The sequence below is a fragment of the Pelophylax lessonae genome (genome assembly GCF_965119305.1).
Source record: "Pelophylax lessonae genome assembly, chromosome: 13".
NCBI classification, from domain to species: domain Eukaryota; kingdom Metazoa; phylum Chordata; class Amphibia; order Anura; family Ranidae; genus Pelophylax; species Pelophylax lessonae.
In genome coordinates, this window is record NC_138780.1 from 188,924,351 (window position 1) to 188,940,399 (window position 16,049).

Here is a 16,049-nt window from a genome sequence, read left to right on the forward strand (position 1 = left end):
TGTGCTCTATCACAGACCGACACAATCCTGCAGATTTCCACACTGCCCACTAGGAGGCAGGCTATGAACGGTCATTATGGCTACAATGTAATGATTTGTAAGGTATGCATAGCTGTGATGGGTGAGGTACATTGACGACATTCAGATGTGAGAGCGGTCAGCAGTCGGATCGAGATGGAGGAAAAGAAAGAGGAATTACCTGGAACCTCTAGCCAGCAGCAGGCAAGAGAAAGATAAGGATTACACACAGCAGGACAGCTAGAGGCCAAGACTCAGATCTGCACAATTTACCAAAGCTGAATAGAGTAAAGCAGTGTTTTCAACTCCGGTCCTCAGGGCACACTAACAGGCCAGGTTTGCAAGAAAACTGAAATACATCACAGGTGATATCATTTGCTGCTCAGTGTTTGCAGTATACTAGTCTGCATCTCCCCAAGGTAATACTTAAAATCTGGCCTGTTAGTGTGCCCTGAGGACCGGAGTTGGGAAACACTGGAGTAAAGGGCTGGTGAACTAACGTATCGCCAAAATCTGTAACCCACAGCAACCAGGTTAATCTTTCATCAACTGAAAGTGGTTGTAAACCTCAGACATGAAATATGAACAAAGCCTATCCCTCTATAGTGTGTACTTGTCTCAATCCAGAGCACTAGGTGTCATTTCTGTCCGCTTCCTCCTTCCTCTGCTATCTGAGTTGCTTCTGACAAGTTTTTCTGACACCTAGAGAAAAAAGGTGACAGCGGAGGCACCTCCAGCACACAGCCTGTGATTGACAGCCTTAGCTTGGTTCCCCTGTGTACTGTGTGAAGGGGGGGGGGGGCATCCCCTTCTTCCAATCAGCTCTTACTGAGCTCTGAGGGGTGAAACTTCAGCTACCTTTGCCCTGTTTTCTAAAAGCTCAGACAAGCTGTATAAACTCTGGACTTTGAATGGATGTAGAGAACACCACAGATAAACAGGTACAACTTATGTAGGAGGATTTGTTTCATCTCTGTGTATCACGTGAGGATAGTCATTTCACTGGGTATATGGAAGGGTTTACAACAACGATTTTAGAAAAATAAGGGTGCATGTACTGTACGTGTATGGCGCTTGACAACTAGCTATGCAATTATTTGTTTTTCTTTAATGCACCCTTAGTCAATGAGTGGGGCTGACCCTCAGACTTGTGGAGTAGTAAGAGGTGAGCTACACAAGTGACGTCACTTACACAAAGGTACTGAGACAGAACAAGACCGGAGAGGAGTAATATAAATGGTGAAAGGTCTGAGAGATATAACCTATCAGGAGAGACTGCAGAAACTTAGCATGTCCAGTCTGGAGGAAAAAAGGGAAAGGATGGACAAGACAGAAACCTTTAAATACATGAAGGGTGTGGCTAAGGTTCAGAAGGACCAAACACATAGAAGATGTCTCTAGGGTAACCTTGTACCTGCTCAACCCATATATTGGGGAGAGGTACTACCTGCAGTAAAAAAACACCAAACGGTCTGCGACCGGGGAGACTAAGCAACCAGGTTCAGTAAGGGCAAAAAAGAAACAAAGGTGCCGACAGACACCTCTGCAAGTGGTTGCAAAACAAGGCTTTTATTGTATCTTTATTTATTTTTTTATTGGCTGCACTACATTATTTTTTTTTTTCTATTGGATGAACTAGATGGACTTGTATTTTTTTATTTATTTTTTTATTGGCTGAACTAGATGATCCTGTGTCTTTTTATTTAATTTATTTATTTTTTAATTGCTGAACTAGATGGGCTTGTATCTATATTTATTTTGTTAATGTTTTTATTGGCTAGTTCTGATCTTTTGTTTGTTTTTCTATTGGCTGCACTAGATAGACTTGTGTTTTTTTATTTAGTTATTTATTTTTTTGTTGGCTAAACTACATGGATGTGTATCTTTGTTTATTTGTTTATTTATTTTTTATTGCTGAACTAGATGGACTTGTATCTTTATTTATTTTTTATTGGCTGCACTACATGATCTTGTCTTTTTTTTTTTTTTTTTCCTACTGGATGAACTAGATGGACTTGTGTTTTTTTTTTTTTATTGGCTGAACTAGATGATCCTGTGTCTTTTTATTTAATTAATTTTTTTTACTGTTGGCTGGACTAGATGAACAGCGCTCTGTGAAAGTATTCGGCCCCCTTGAACTTTGCGACCTTTTGCCACATTTCAGGCTTCAAACATAAAGATATAAAACTGTAATTTTTGGTGAAGAATCAACAACAAGTGGGACACAATCATGAAGTGGAACGAAATTTATTGGATATTTCAAACTTTGTTAACAAATAAAAAACTGAAAAATTGGGCGTGCAAAACTATTCAGCCCCTTTACTTTCAGTGCAGCAAACTCTCTCCAGAAGTTCAGTGAGGATCTCTGAATGATCCAATGTTGACCTAAATGACTAATGACGATAAATAGAATCCACCTGTGTGTAATCAAGTCTCCGTATAAATGCACCTGCACTGTGATAGTCTCAGAGGTCCGTTTAAAGTGCAGAGAGCATCATGAAGAACAAGGAACACACCAGGCAGGTCCGAGATACTGTTGTGGAGAAGTTTAAAGCCGGATTTGGATACAAAAAGATTTAAACATCCCAAGGAGCACTGTGCAAGCGATAATATTGAAATGGAAGGAGTATCAGACCACTGCAAATCTACGAAGACCTGGCCGTCCCTCTAAACTTTCAGCTCATACAAGGAGAAGACTGATCAGAGATGCAGCCAAGAGGCCCATGATCACTCTGGATGAACTGCAGAGATCTACAGCTGAGGTGGGAGACTCTGTCCATAGGACAACAATCAGTCGTATACTGCACAAATCTGGCCTTTATGTGTGGCAAGAAGAAAGACATTTCTTAAAGATATCCATAAAAAGTGTCGTTTAAAGTTTGCCACAAGCCACCTGGGAGACACCAAACATGTGGAAGAAGGTGCTCTGGTCAGATGAAATCAAACTTTTTGGCAACAATGCAAAACGTTATGTTTGGCGTAAAAGCAACACAGCTCATCACCCTGAACACACCATCCCCACTGTCAAACATGGTGGTGGCAGCATCATGGTTTGGGCCTGCTTTTCTTCAGCAGGGACAGGGAAGATGGTAAAAATTGATGGGAAGATGGATGGAGCCAAACACAGGACCATTCTGGAAGAAAACCTGATGGAGTCTGCAAAAGACCTGAGACTGGGACGGAGATTTGTCTTCCAACAAGACAATGATCCAAAACATAAAGCAAAATCTACAATGGAATGGTTCACAAATAAACATATCCAGGTGTTAGAATGGCCAAGTCAAAGTCCAGATCTGAATCCAATCGAGAATCTGTGGAAAGAACTGAAAACTGCTGTTCACAAACGCTCTCCATCCAACCTCACTGAGCTCGAGCTGTTTTGCAAGGAGGAATGGGCAAAAATTTCAGTCTCTCGATGTGCAAAACTGATAGAGACATACCCCAAGCGACTTACAGCTGTAATCGCAGCAAAAGGTGGCGCTACAAAGTATTAACTTCAGGGGGGCTGAATAATTTTGCACGCCCAATTTTTCAGTTTTTTATTTGTTAAAAAAGTTTGAAATATCCGATAAATTTCATTCCACTTCATGATTGTGTCCCACTTGTTGTTGATTCTTCACAAAAAAATTACAGTTTTATATCTTTATGTTTGAAGCCTGAAATGTGGCAAAAGGTCGCAAAGTTCAAGGGGGCCGAATACTTTCGCAAGGCACTGTATATATTATTGCTGAACTAGATGGGCTTGTATCTTTATTTATTTTTCTAATGTTTTTATTGGTTGAACTACATGATCTCTTGTTATTTTTCTATTGGCTGAACTAGATGGACTTGAAACTTTTTTTTTTATTATTTCTTTCTTTTTGGCTAAACTACACATATACACACACACATAAAGATGTGTTATAATATATATATATATATATATATATATATATATATATATATATATATATATATATATATATATATATACACATATACTGTATATACACATATTGCTGAACTAGATGGGTTTGTATCTTTATTTATTTTTCTAATGTTTTTATTTATTTATTTATTTTTATTGGCTGAACTAGTATCTTTTTTTTTTTTGTTTTTTATTTATTTTTTATTATTGGCTGAACTAGATGTATTTGTGTATTTTTTCAACCTAACTATGTAACTATAGTATATGGCCAGAAAATGTAAAGCCTACTTCCATGCCGCCCCCTATATGCGTCAGCTGACGGAAGGGAGGTTAATGTTACATAAATAATATTTAAGATAAATAAGATTGTTTACAATTTTATTGATTTTGCAGCTCTGCTCAGAACATCACCTTTGCTAGGTGGGTGGAGCCAGGCGTGAATTGGCGCTGGTTACGGAGGTGATGTACGTAAGGGGATTGTCTATCTGGCAGTGTAACAATGACAAGGTCTTTATCACCATTTAGCACCCGTGACAATTATCACACTGATGGGGGTACAAGCAGAACTAGAGTTGTTATAGTTCATCAAGCGTGCCGCCATGAGGGCGATCTCTAGTCTCTACACCGAGTTGCACGCCTCTTCTCCCGCACAATCATCTCTCTTTACACTTCCCTACGGGCTTTTCCCAATTATAAAATGCAAATTAGCCCCGTGACGCACCCTGTAAGCAAACCCCATTAACTGAACATCTGCTCATATATTGTCAGTTATATTGTCAGCGTTCCGGGAAGACTCTTCCCTACATTAAGGGATCGTGTAAATTTTCATGATCATGTTCTGGCATTTTTTTTAAATGACTTACAATGAGACGTCTCTATCTCAGCCTCACACTCCCATCCTGTCTGAAGACAATGAGCATTCCAACATGGAGGAAACACCAATTCTTCAGGATTTTAGAGGGATTTGGTACCAGGACATCAGCGCCACAAGGCCAGAATGTCACGGATCGAAGTAACACTCAAAGTCAGACTTCTTATACAAATACAACAATTACACAAACCTCATGTTGGGTAGTATGCATACATGCTCTTTAGCTCTTTTTTTTATTAATAAAATTAAAAATATATCCAAAAGTAAAAAAGATTTCTTAATTTTTGGATAGATTAGAGAAGGGTTAATTTAGATTTTTTTTTTTTTTTTTTTTTGGCCTTGTATCTTTACTTATGTATTATTTATTTAATTGGCTGAAATGGATGATCTTGTGTTTTTTTTTCTATTGGCTAAGCTTAGATGGACATGTGTCTTTATTTATTTTACTAGATGTTCTTTTGCCTTTTTATTTTTCTATAGGCTGAACTAGATCTTTTTTTTTTTTATCCTAATCTCGATGGGATTTTTATCTTTATTTATTTTTTTTATTGGCTGAACTTGATGATCTTGTATCTTTTTTGATTTATTTTTTTATTGGCTCAACAAAATGATAGTTTCTTTTTTTTTTTTTTTTTTTTTTACAATTGGCTGAACTAGAAGGACTTGTATCTTTTTTATTGCTGTTTTCTTTTTTTGTTCTTTGTTTTTTTAATGTGTTTATTTGACCGAACTAGATGAACTTTCTTATTTTTTTTTTTTTTTTTTTTTTGCTGAACTAAATAGGCCTGTATTTATTATTTATTTTAATATCCTATTGGCCTGAACCAGATGGACTTGTGTCTCTTGTTTTCTATTGGCTGAACTAGATGGACTTTTTTATTTATTATTTATTTTGTTTTGGCTGAACTAGATAGACTTGTATCTTTTTTTTTTTTTTTTTTTTTTTTTGCTTAACTAGATGGGTTTGTATCTTTATTTTTTTATTGGCTGAACTTGATGATCTTGTATCTTTTTTTATTTCTTTTTTTTATTGGCTGAACAAAATTATAGTTTCTTTTTTTATTATTTTTTTACAATTGGCTGAACTAGATGGACTTGTATCTTTTTTTATTGCTGTTTTTTTTTTTGTTTTTTGTTTTTTTAATGTTTTTATTTGACCGAACTAGATGGACATATCTTTCTTATTTTTCTTTTTTTTTTTTTTATTGTTGAACTAAATAGGCCTGTATTTATTATTTATTTTAATATCCTATTGGCCTGAACCAGGTGGACTTGTGTCTTCTCTTGTTTTCTATTGGCTGAACTAGATGGACTTGTGTTTTTATTTATTATTTATTTTTTTGGCTGAACTAGATGATCTTGTGCCTTTTTTTTTTTTTTTATCTTTCTATTGGCTAAGCTAGATGGACTTGTGTCTTTATTATTTATTTTATTGGCTGAACTAGATGGTCTTTTGCCTTTTTTTTATTTTTCTATAGGCTGAACTAGATGGGCTTGTATTTTGTTTTTTTTGCTTAATTAAATGGGCTTGTATCTTTATTTTATTTTTTTTATTGGCTGAACCTGATGATCTTGTGTCTTTTTATATTTATATTGGCTAAACTAGATGGACTTGTATCTTTTTTCTATTGGCTGAACTAGATGATCTTGTTTATTTTTTATTTTTTTTTAGCTAGATGGACTTGTAGCTTTTTTTATTTTTTTTTTAATTGCTGAACTAGATGGGCTTGTTGGCACTTTTGTTGTGTTTTTAGAAATAAAACAATAAAATAAATACATAAAATGACAGAAAGAATAAAATAAATACATAAAATAAATAAAATAATAAAATAAATAAAAAAGTGCCAGAGGTTTCATCCCTTTCCAATCATAGCCCTGCCGGGAGCCAGGTTTTTGTAGATCCCTCATTATTGTGACAAGCATGAGAGAAGTGAAGTCAGAGTGAAATCTTACCTGACTACGCCCTGCCTTCATGGAAGCGAGGAGAGAAGACAAGGAGGAAGACTTTTACCATTATATAAAAAAGAAAAACTCACAAAATAAACATGATTAAGCTGAACTCCAAGCAATCTGCATTCATTTATATCTGTATGGAGTCCTCCCAGGACTTACATTTTAGTTTTTAATGGAGACTGAAGAGGTAAAATCCAACCCCCGCCCCCAATATCCCGCCCCCAATATCCTTTTTAATATCTCTTTGGGAATCTGTGGTGAAACATATGCTAAGAACATTCAATCGGGGGGATACCCTAAGAACATTCAATCAGGGGAGAACATACCCTAAGAACATTTAATAAGAGGATAATATACCCTTAGAGCATCTCATCAGAGGAGAACATACCCTAGGAACATTCTATCTTGGAAGAACATTCGATCTGAGAATAACATATGTTAAGAACCTTTGATCAGAGGAGAACATACATTAAGAACATTCAATCAGAGAACATACCCTAAGAACATTCAATCAGAGAACATACTCCAAGAACATTTGATCACAGGAGAACATCCCTAGGAACATTCTATCTTGGAAGCACATACACTAAGAACCTTTGATCAGAGGAGAACATACCCTAAGAACATTCAATCAGAGAACATACCCTTAGAGCATTTGATCAGAGGAGAACACACCCTAGGAATATTCGATCTTGGAAGAATATTTGATTTGAGAATAACATACCCTAAGAACCTTTGATCAGAGGAGAACATACCCCTAGAGCATTTGATCAGAGAACATACCCTAGGTACATTCAATCTTGGAAGAACATTTGATCTGAGAAGAACATACCCTAAAAAGATTTGATCAGAGGAGAACATGACCTAAGAACATTCAGAGAAGAACATACCCCAAGAACATTAAATCATAGAAGAACATACCCTAAGAACATTCAGAGAAGAACATACCCTAAGAACATTCAGAGAAGAACATACCCTAAGAACATTCAGAGAAGAACATACCCTAAGAACATTTGTTCAGAGGAGAACATAACCTAAGAACATTCAGAGGACAACATAACCTAAGAACATTCGATCAGAGGAGAACATACCCTAAGAACATTCAATCAGAGGAGAACATGCCCTAAGAACATTCAATCAGAGGAAAACATATGCTAAGAACATTTGATCAGAGGAGATCATACCCTAAGACCATTCAATCAGAGGAGAACATAACCTAAGAACGTTCAATCAGAGGAGAACATAACCTAAGAACGTTCGATCAGAGGAGAACATAACCTAAGAACATTTGATCAGAGGAGACACCCTAAGATAGGTGAAATATCAGGGATCACCTCTGAGACAGATAAAAGGACTGAGGACACAGATTCCTCCATCCCTTTCTCTGCAGCCTCAGCTGCACTGCACAAAGAATGATTCCTCTATCCCTTTCTCTGCAGCCTCACCTGCACTGCACAGTGAATGAACAGAAGGCACCGCTCTGTACAGAGACTTTCTGTTCATTAAGAAACTGAAGATTAGTAAACACAACAGCAGTAAGAAGTGGAGAGGAGGGAAGTCGGCAGTGCTGTTGGGGGGTGGCTTTGGACACACAGGGGGCCACGGGCAGCAGGGAGATTTGAATCCTGGACAGCGAGAGTAATCAGTGAGGCGGAGGAGGGGGGGGGGGCAATTACAGGAACCAATCTCCAGTGTATCTCTCCCTGCAGCAGCTGAAAGCCAGTGGGAGAGGAGAGAATGCCGGCTTTCAGCTGTAGCAGAAAGAGGCATAGAGGGGGATCGGTTCCGGTCATTTCCCCCCTGTCACACCGATCAAACCCTCTGCTGCCCACATCCAATTCCCCTGCTGCCCAGGCCCCTCTGTTGACCGGGGCTCAGTACAGGAGGACCGGTGCTACCCCCTTATCGCCTTATCGGCAGCCCTTTCCTAAGAACATTTGATTTTGCCCCATTCAAACAACAGTCACAGCTTTTTAAATTGTGCAAAAAAAGACGAAACTCATGAGGGAATGCTGCTTACTTCACACAAAACAAAAGCAAGCGCATCTTGGCTGGATGACTTACGCCATTTTTTCACACACAGACCCCTTTGTCTTTGGTAGGCGTATTATTATGGCTGCGATTACTTCAGAATACAAGATGAGTTTAATTTGGAAATGTCCATGGAAAATAATGAAATAACTGCGATTTTCAGAAAGAAAGATCAGAAGATGGAACTTTGTTATAAAACGTTTCATCTTCGAGGTGACATTTCCCTTTATGACTCACCGTCCCGGCTACCGCTAACAAATTAATTAGGACTCTCTGACATTTCAGTCATCTCATTCAAAGTTTAGAAAGTTTGCCATCTCCAGTCTTTGTACTTGTGTAATAAATGATGGCGGTAAGACTTTGGAAAGACGTTGTTTGTTCAACATAGTGATACATTTTAAAACAAAATGTGGAACATAATCTGTATTATTTATGTAATACGATTTTTGTTTATCCTTTTCTTTCAATGCATTACAGGATATCTTCATGTCCAGAACAATAGGGTTATACTGCCACCTTCAGGTTACTGGACACTAGCAAACAAACAAGACAGGCAGTCCCTTTCCAGGCATAACCCCTCCCCATTAGGCAAGGCTTCAGTTTTTGTAGCAAGCCATAAACCAAAAGTAAGAGTGGGATGTATTCCAAGAAAATAATTTTATAGGTTAACCATAAATCCAATTTTTTGTGGTGCCAGCATGGCAGCATACACGTGGTAGCATGCTGCCATGGATGGGTACCAGGAAAGGAAATTATGATAAGCATTTGATACAATTTTCCATTTTCCTGGTACCAACATGGCAGCATACTACTACTTGTATGTTGCCATGGATTAGCACCAGGAAAGGAAAATTACGGTAAGCCTTTGATACAATTTTCCTGGTACCAACAAGGCAGCATACTACCACTTGTATGTTGCCATGGATTGGCATCAGGAAAGAAAAATTACGGTAAGCATTAGATACAATTTTCTTGGTACCAACATGGCAGCATACTACCACTTGTATGTTGCCATGGATTGGCACCAGGAAAGGAAAATTACGGTAGGCATTTGATACAATTTTCCTGGTACCAACATGGCAGCATACTACCACATGTATGTTGCCATGGATTGGCACCAGGAAAGAAAAATTACGGTAAGCATTTGATACAATTTTCCATTTTCCTGGTACCAACATGGCAGCATACTACCACTTGAATGTTGCCATGGATTGGCACCAGGAAAGGAAAATTACGGCAAGCATTTCATACCATTTTCCTGGCACCCACATGGCAGCATACTACCACATGTATGTTGCCATGGATCAGCACCAGGAAAGGAAAATTACGGTAATCATTTGATACAATGTTACATTTTCCTGGTACCAGCATGGCAGCATACTACCACATTTATGTTGCCATGGATTGGCACAAGGAAAGGAAAATTACGGTAAGCATTTGATACAGTTTTCCTGGTACCAACATGGCAGCATACTACCACTTGTATGTTGCCATGGATCAGGACCAGGAAAGGAAAATTACAGTAAGTATTTGATACAATTTTCCATTTTCCTGGCACCAACAAGGCAGCATTCTACCACTTGTATGTTGCCATGGATTGGCACCAGGAAAGGAAAATTACGGTAAGCATTTGATACAATTTTCCATTTTCCTGGTACCAACATGGCAGCATATTACCACATGTATGTTGCCATGCATTGGCACCAGGAAAGGAAAATTACAGTAGGCATTTGATACAATTTTCCTGGTACCAACATGTCAGCATACTACCACATGTATGTTGCCATGGATCGGCACCAGTACAGGAAAATTATGGTAAGTATTTGATACAATTTTCATAGTGGACATTGTCTCCCTGCTGGAGGGGCTATCCCAAAGAACTGGATCAGCATTTGGAGGAGCTGCGGCTCCTGAAAAGGAAGGACACGTCTACTTAGTGGACATTTACAATGAGGAACAACCCTGCTATTATCGTCACCCCATACATTCCAAATGAGAGGATATTGGGCGCCCTATCATCCAAACACCAATAGGATTCTCCTGCGGAAGCTGCATAGCGAAACGCGCAGTGATCCATTGGCATCTACACATTAGAGCCCTGTTGACCTGAACACAGGAAAGAAGGGGGAAGAAGCGCCACTTGAGTGCAATTAAAATTTTTTTATTAGGACAAGCAAGGTATGGTGACTAACATCTGAACATTTATTGTGGTGCTCTCCGTGGTGTAGTCAGGTAGCTGGGTGCCTGCTCTGGATCCGGTGCGGTCCGATCATCCGGAAGAGGTCCGGGGGTAGACTCAGGCGACTTCCGGGTCGGATCGGCGGAGGAACTGCAGAGAGCTGTGGCTGCGGCCGGCAGCGTCTGACGTCACGGGCAGTGTGGGCGGATCCGGGCTTCACTACATGTTTCAGAGCATGCGCAACATGCCGCTGTCGGGCATGCGCACTCCTTTATCAAGTGATTAAGGTCGTTCATACTTGTGACCCACAGACATCAGACTCTGGCACATGTTGGGCAATTTATGGGTTCTTTTGGTTTAGGAGCATGTTGTATAGCACTTTTGTGCATATTCACTCATGTTATGATTTCTACTAATTTAATTCTTTTAGTATGTTACCATAATAATTTTGTATGTTTTTATATACCTGAGTATTGAATATTTCTTTATGAGATTAACAATGGATGCCTTTAAATTCCTAAAACCCTTAGGGGTTTTTTCTTTTTCCGTTTTCTACATTTTCGTTGGATGTGGCGCCACTACATACAGGATCATGTCTAAATGTTTGTATATTTGATAAAATATTCCATTTTCTCATACATCGTGAGACATAGATCGTCTTCATATTCATGACGATAGGGATGTCCCAAAGCATTGGAAGATGAGGGGAGGGTAACAAAGCAAAGTCCTCCAAACAACTAAAACAAAACAGGTTAGAACCTCACACAGCAGCCGGCAAAACATGAAGACCAAAGGTATCAACCTCAGCAGTTCAAACGTTCTATGATAGAACTTGAAAACTATGAACTGAAGACCGGGTCGTCACATACCTGGTGGAAGAGCCTGATAGGATGAGGAAGGTCTCTCTTACACCTCTGACTCGGGGCTCCGGATTGAGCAGACAGGTGGCACAGGAGTTGGAATGTTCCACATTGTGGTGGACTCATTCTATGCAATTTTTGCTCTTCATAGTTACATAGTTAGTAAGGTTGAAAAAAGACATCAGTCCATCCAGTTCAACCTATGAATGCGTGTGTGTTTGCTTTTAACCGTACATTGTATACCCCTGTATGTTGTGGTCTTTAAGGTGTCCATCTACCAGTTTTTTTGAAACTATCGATGCTCCCTGCTGATACGACTGCTTGTGGAAGAGAATTCCACATCCTTACTGCTCTTACAGTGAAGAACCCCTTACGCACTTTAAGGTTAAACCGCCTTTCCTCTAGTTTTAGTGAGTGGCCACGTGTCTTATTGTACCTCCTTTCTCTGAATAGTTTGTTCCTTATGCTCGGTCACCAGTACAGTATTTGTACATTGATATCATATCCCCCCTCAATCGTCTTTTCTCCAGAGAGAAAAGGTTCAGTGCTTGTAGTCTTTCCTCATAGCTGATGTCCTCCATTCCCCTAATTATTTTTGTTGCCCTTCTCTGGACTTTCTCCAGTTCCAGCACATCCTCCCTGAGGACCGGTGCCCAGAACTGGACAGCATACTCCAGATGTGGCCGGACCAGAGTCTTGTAGAGTGGGAGAATAATCTCTTTATTTCTGGAGTGAATCCCCTTTTTTATACAACCCAGTATTCTGTTGGCTTTGCTTGCGGCGGCTTGGCATTGCATGCCACTGGCAAGCCTGTTGTCTACCAGTACCCCCAGGTCCTTTTCCATCCTAGACTCACCCAGAGGTTCCCCCCCTAGTGAGTAGCTTGCTTTCTGGTTTCTGGCCCCCAAGTGCATTACTTTACATTTTTCAACATTAAACCTCATCTGCCATGTAATTGCCCACCCCGTTATTTTGTTCAGGTCTGCTTGCAAGGTTTCCACATCCTGCATTAAAGATATTGGCATGCCTAATTTAGTATCATCTGCAAATACTGAGATTGTACTAGATATCCCCTCCTCTAGATCATTTATGAATAAATTAAACAGGATTGGTCCCAGGACAGAACCCTGGGGGACCCCACTTTCCACACCCGCCCAATCCGAGTACTCCCCATTAATCACCACCCTCTGTACTCTCCCCTGGAGCCAGTTCTCTATCCAGGTACTCACCTTATGGTCCATACCTATCTTCCTTAGTTTGTACAGTAAGCGTTTGTGGGGAACGGTGTCAAAGGCCTTTGCAAAGTCCAGATACACCACATCCACAGGCTTTCCTTTATCTAGGTGGCTGCTCACTTCATCGTAGAAGGTTAATAGATTGGTTTGGCAAGAACGATTTTTCATGAATCCATGCTGATTACTACTTATAATACTGTTTTTATTACTAAAGTCTTGTATGTGGTCCCTTAACATCCCCTCCAAAATTTTGCAGACTACAGATGTTAGGCTGACCGGCCTATAGTTACCCGGGATATATCTCGGCCCCTTCTTAAATATTGGTACCACGTTGGCTTTTTTCCAATCAGCTGGCACCATACCCGTCTGTAAACTATCCTTAAAGATCAAGAATAATGGTCTGGCAATCACCTGGCTGAGCTCATTAAGAACCCTCGGGTGCAAGCCATCCGGTCCCGGGGATTTATTTATGTTAAGTTTCTCTAGTTTAGCTCTAAGTCTATCCTCTGTTAGCCATGGCGGCACTTCCTGAGGTGTATTATTTAGTTCGGCCTTACAAGCGGGGTTCGTGTAGCCCCCCGATTCCTTTGTGAAGACTGAAGAAAAGAAATTATTTAACACTTCCGCCTTTTCTCTGTCCTCAGTGGCCATATTTCCTTTATCATCTTTTATGGGGCCAATGTGTTCTGGCCTCGCTTTCTTACTGTTTATATACTTAAAAAACTTCTTGGGGTTCTTTTTACTCTCCTCCGCTATATGTCTCTCGTGTTCTATTTTAGCCGCCCTGATTTCATCTTTACATTTCTTATTACACTCTTTGTAATGCTTAAATGCTGCCAATGACCCCTCAGTCTTGTATTTTTTGAAGGCCTTTTCTTTAGCACTAATATACATTTTTATGTTGGAGTTTAGCCATCCAGGGTTTATTTTTGCTCTTTTAAATTTATTTCCCTTTGGAATGCACTGGCCAATCCCCCTGTTTAGTATGCTCTTGAAGCACTCCCATTTTTCCTCCGTGTTCTTTGTTTCCAGGGTTATATCCCATTTGATATTTTCTAGCAGCGAGCGCAGCTTTGGGAAATTGGCTCTTTTGAAATTCAGTGTCCTTATATTACCCCTCTGCTTCCTATTACTGTAATTAATACTGAAACTTATTGACCTATGGTCACTGTTTCCTAAGTTGTCCCGTATTTCTATTTTCTTTCTCATGTTAAGAGTATGTTTTTGGCATTTTAATAAACATTTTAAAGGTGTCCAAGGGTGCTTGCGCCTCCTTTCTTTTCTACATTTATAGTTGGCACAGGAGTGCAGAGTAGCATGAGTGCCTATTAGTCTTGCTAGTAGCCGGGTTGGACAGACTCTCGGAATCTAGCAGGGGAAGACCGTTAGTGGACCGCAGCAGAGCAGGAGTGCCATATGGACACCACTGAGCAGGAGACAGGAACAGGCTGAGGCCATCAGTAGATCGCAGCGGAGCAGGAATGATGGATGGACATCAGTGGAACATAGGCAGGGGCTTGCAGCAGGAGGTCCAGCAGCCGTGGAGACAGGAGCAGAGTCAGACAAACCCGGTTATACACAGGCAGACGGATAAGGTGCAGATGCGTAGGCAGAAGCGTGGTCAAAGGCAAGCCAGGGTCAATGCATGCAGAGTTCAGGAAAAGTCAAGGCAAGCCGGGTCAGTAACAGTGGTCAGATGCAGAGTAACAGGTTGCAGGTATACACAGGAACGCTTTAGACAAGACAGCATTGAAGCACATTACAGGCTCGGTTTAAATAGCCCCCTTGGCGCCAATGCAAGCAACAGATGCGCGCACGTGAGAAAAAGACGTTTGCGCATGCGCACGTATATGTGCATGCCTGCATGCGCGAGCACCTGCACAATTTCTATTAGAATGAACAGGAATGCGGATTAGCCTGTGCCTATGCACAGGAGGCTGCCTAGAAGAGCCATTCTGTCTGCTGGAATGTCCTTCCTGACATAGGTAACAACTGTACAAACTTGAGCTATCGAAACCTGATGTCCAATATCCCAGGAAGCACCAACGCTTCTGGTAAATGAGCCACCACCGAAAACGGTGGAGCATGCTCTGTGGGCTGCAAGGATGAGAAGTAGGCTGATGGAACCAAACAATAAAAAGTAGACTTGTAAGCAGCGTAACCCTTCCTTAGTCCTTCAGGAAGCACAAAAATTTAATCCAACTGACAACTATATCAGTCGACTTTCGGTAACACCCGACAGCACGAACCACATCCAAAGTGGGAAGAGCCTTATCCCCCAGTGTCTGTTGCTTAGGACCAAAAGACGGCAACACAATGCCCTTGAGTTGGAATCAAGAAATCACCTTACGTAATGAGGATGGCTGAGGGCAAAAAAAACACCTGGTCACGGTGGAATACTAGGAACATTTCCTCAATGAAATGAGGGGCCAATTCTGGACCTCTGTAAGCCAAAGTAACTAGAAATATAGCTTCCTGAGTCAGGACTAAGAGGACATCCCAGATGTTCTCCAAAGCAGAAACAGGTTTAATACATTTCTATTCCTCAAGGGGTATATTCTGTATTGTTCTTTAAACGAACATACTTTTTAATGACTAACCAGGGGTAAATATATCCCCTTTGGTGTCTTTTAATATAGCAATAATGAAAAAAAATGGACTGATTGTACGTAAGACCACCCACCCACCGGGGGTTTTCCCGGGAACAAACCATAGGGGCGTTCTAAAAAAATGTCAAAACATTTTGGGCAATGGGGTGGCATGGCATTGAGTAGGATGCTAGAGTGAAGCGCTCCACTTGCGCAATCTCCTTGATTACTAATCTTGTAACCCTACAGTCTTCTACCTGGCTTTGCTGTGCCCCTTGTAGGACCAGCGACTTGCCTGAATATGTCACCATGACAAAAAAACACAGAAACCGGCAGGGGCTAACTGGCCACTTTCGGCCCAGGGGGCAAGTACAAACCAGAGGCCCATGGTGAAACGACTCGGCCCC

At 40.4% G+C, this 16,049-nt stretch overlaps 1 protein-coding gene across 1 annotated transcript in view; it reads right to left on the reverse strand.

The window, feature by feature from the left end:
• The window catches only part of EML5 (EMAP like 5), a 335,723-nt gene that overhangs the window by 44,601 nt on the left and 275,073 nt on the right, over positions 1 to 16,049 (reverse strand). Inside the window, 1 exon segment of the mRNA XM_082242783.1 lies at positions 6,750 to 6,764. Within this exon segment, the coding sequence (XP_082098909.1) occupies positions 6,750 to 6,764 (15 nt within the window).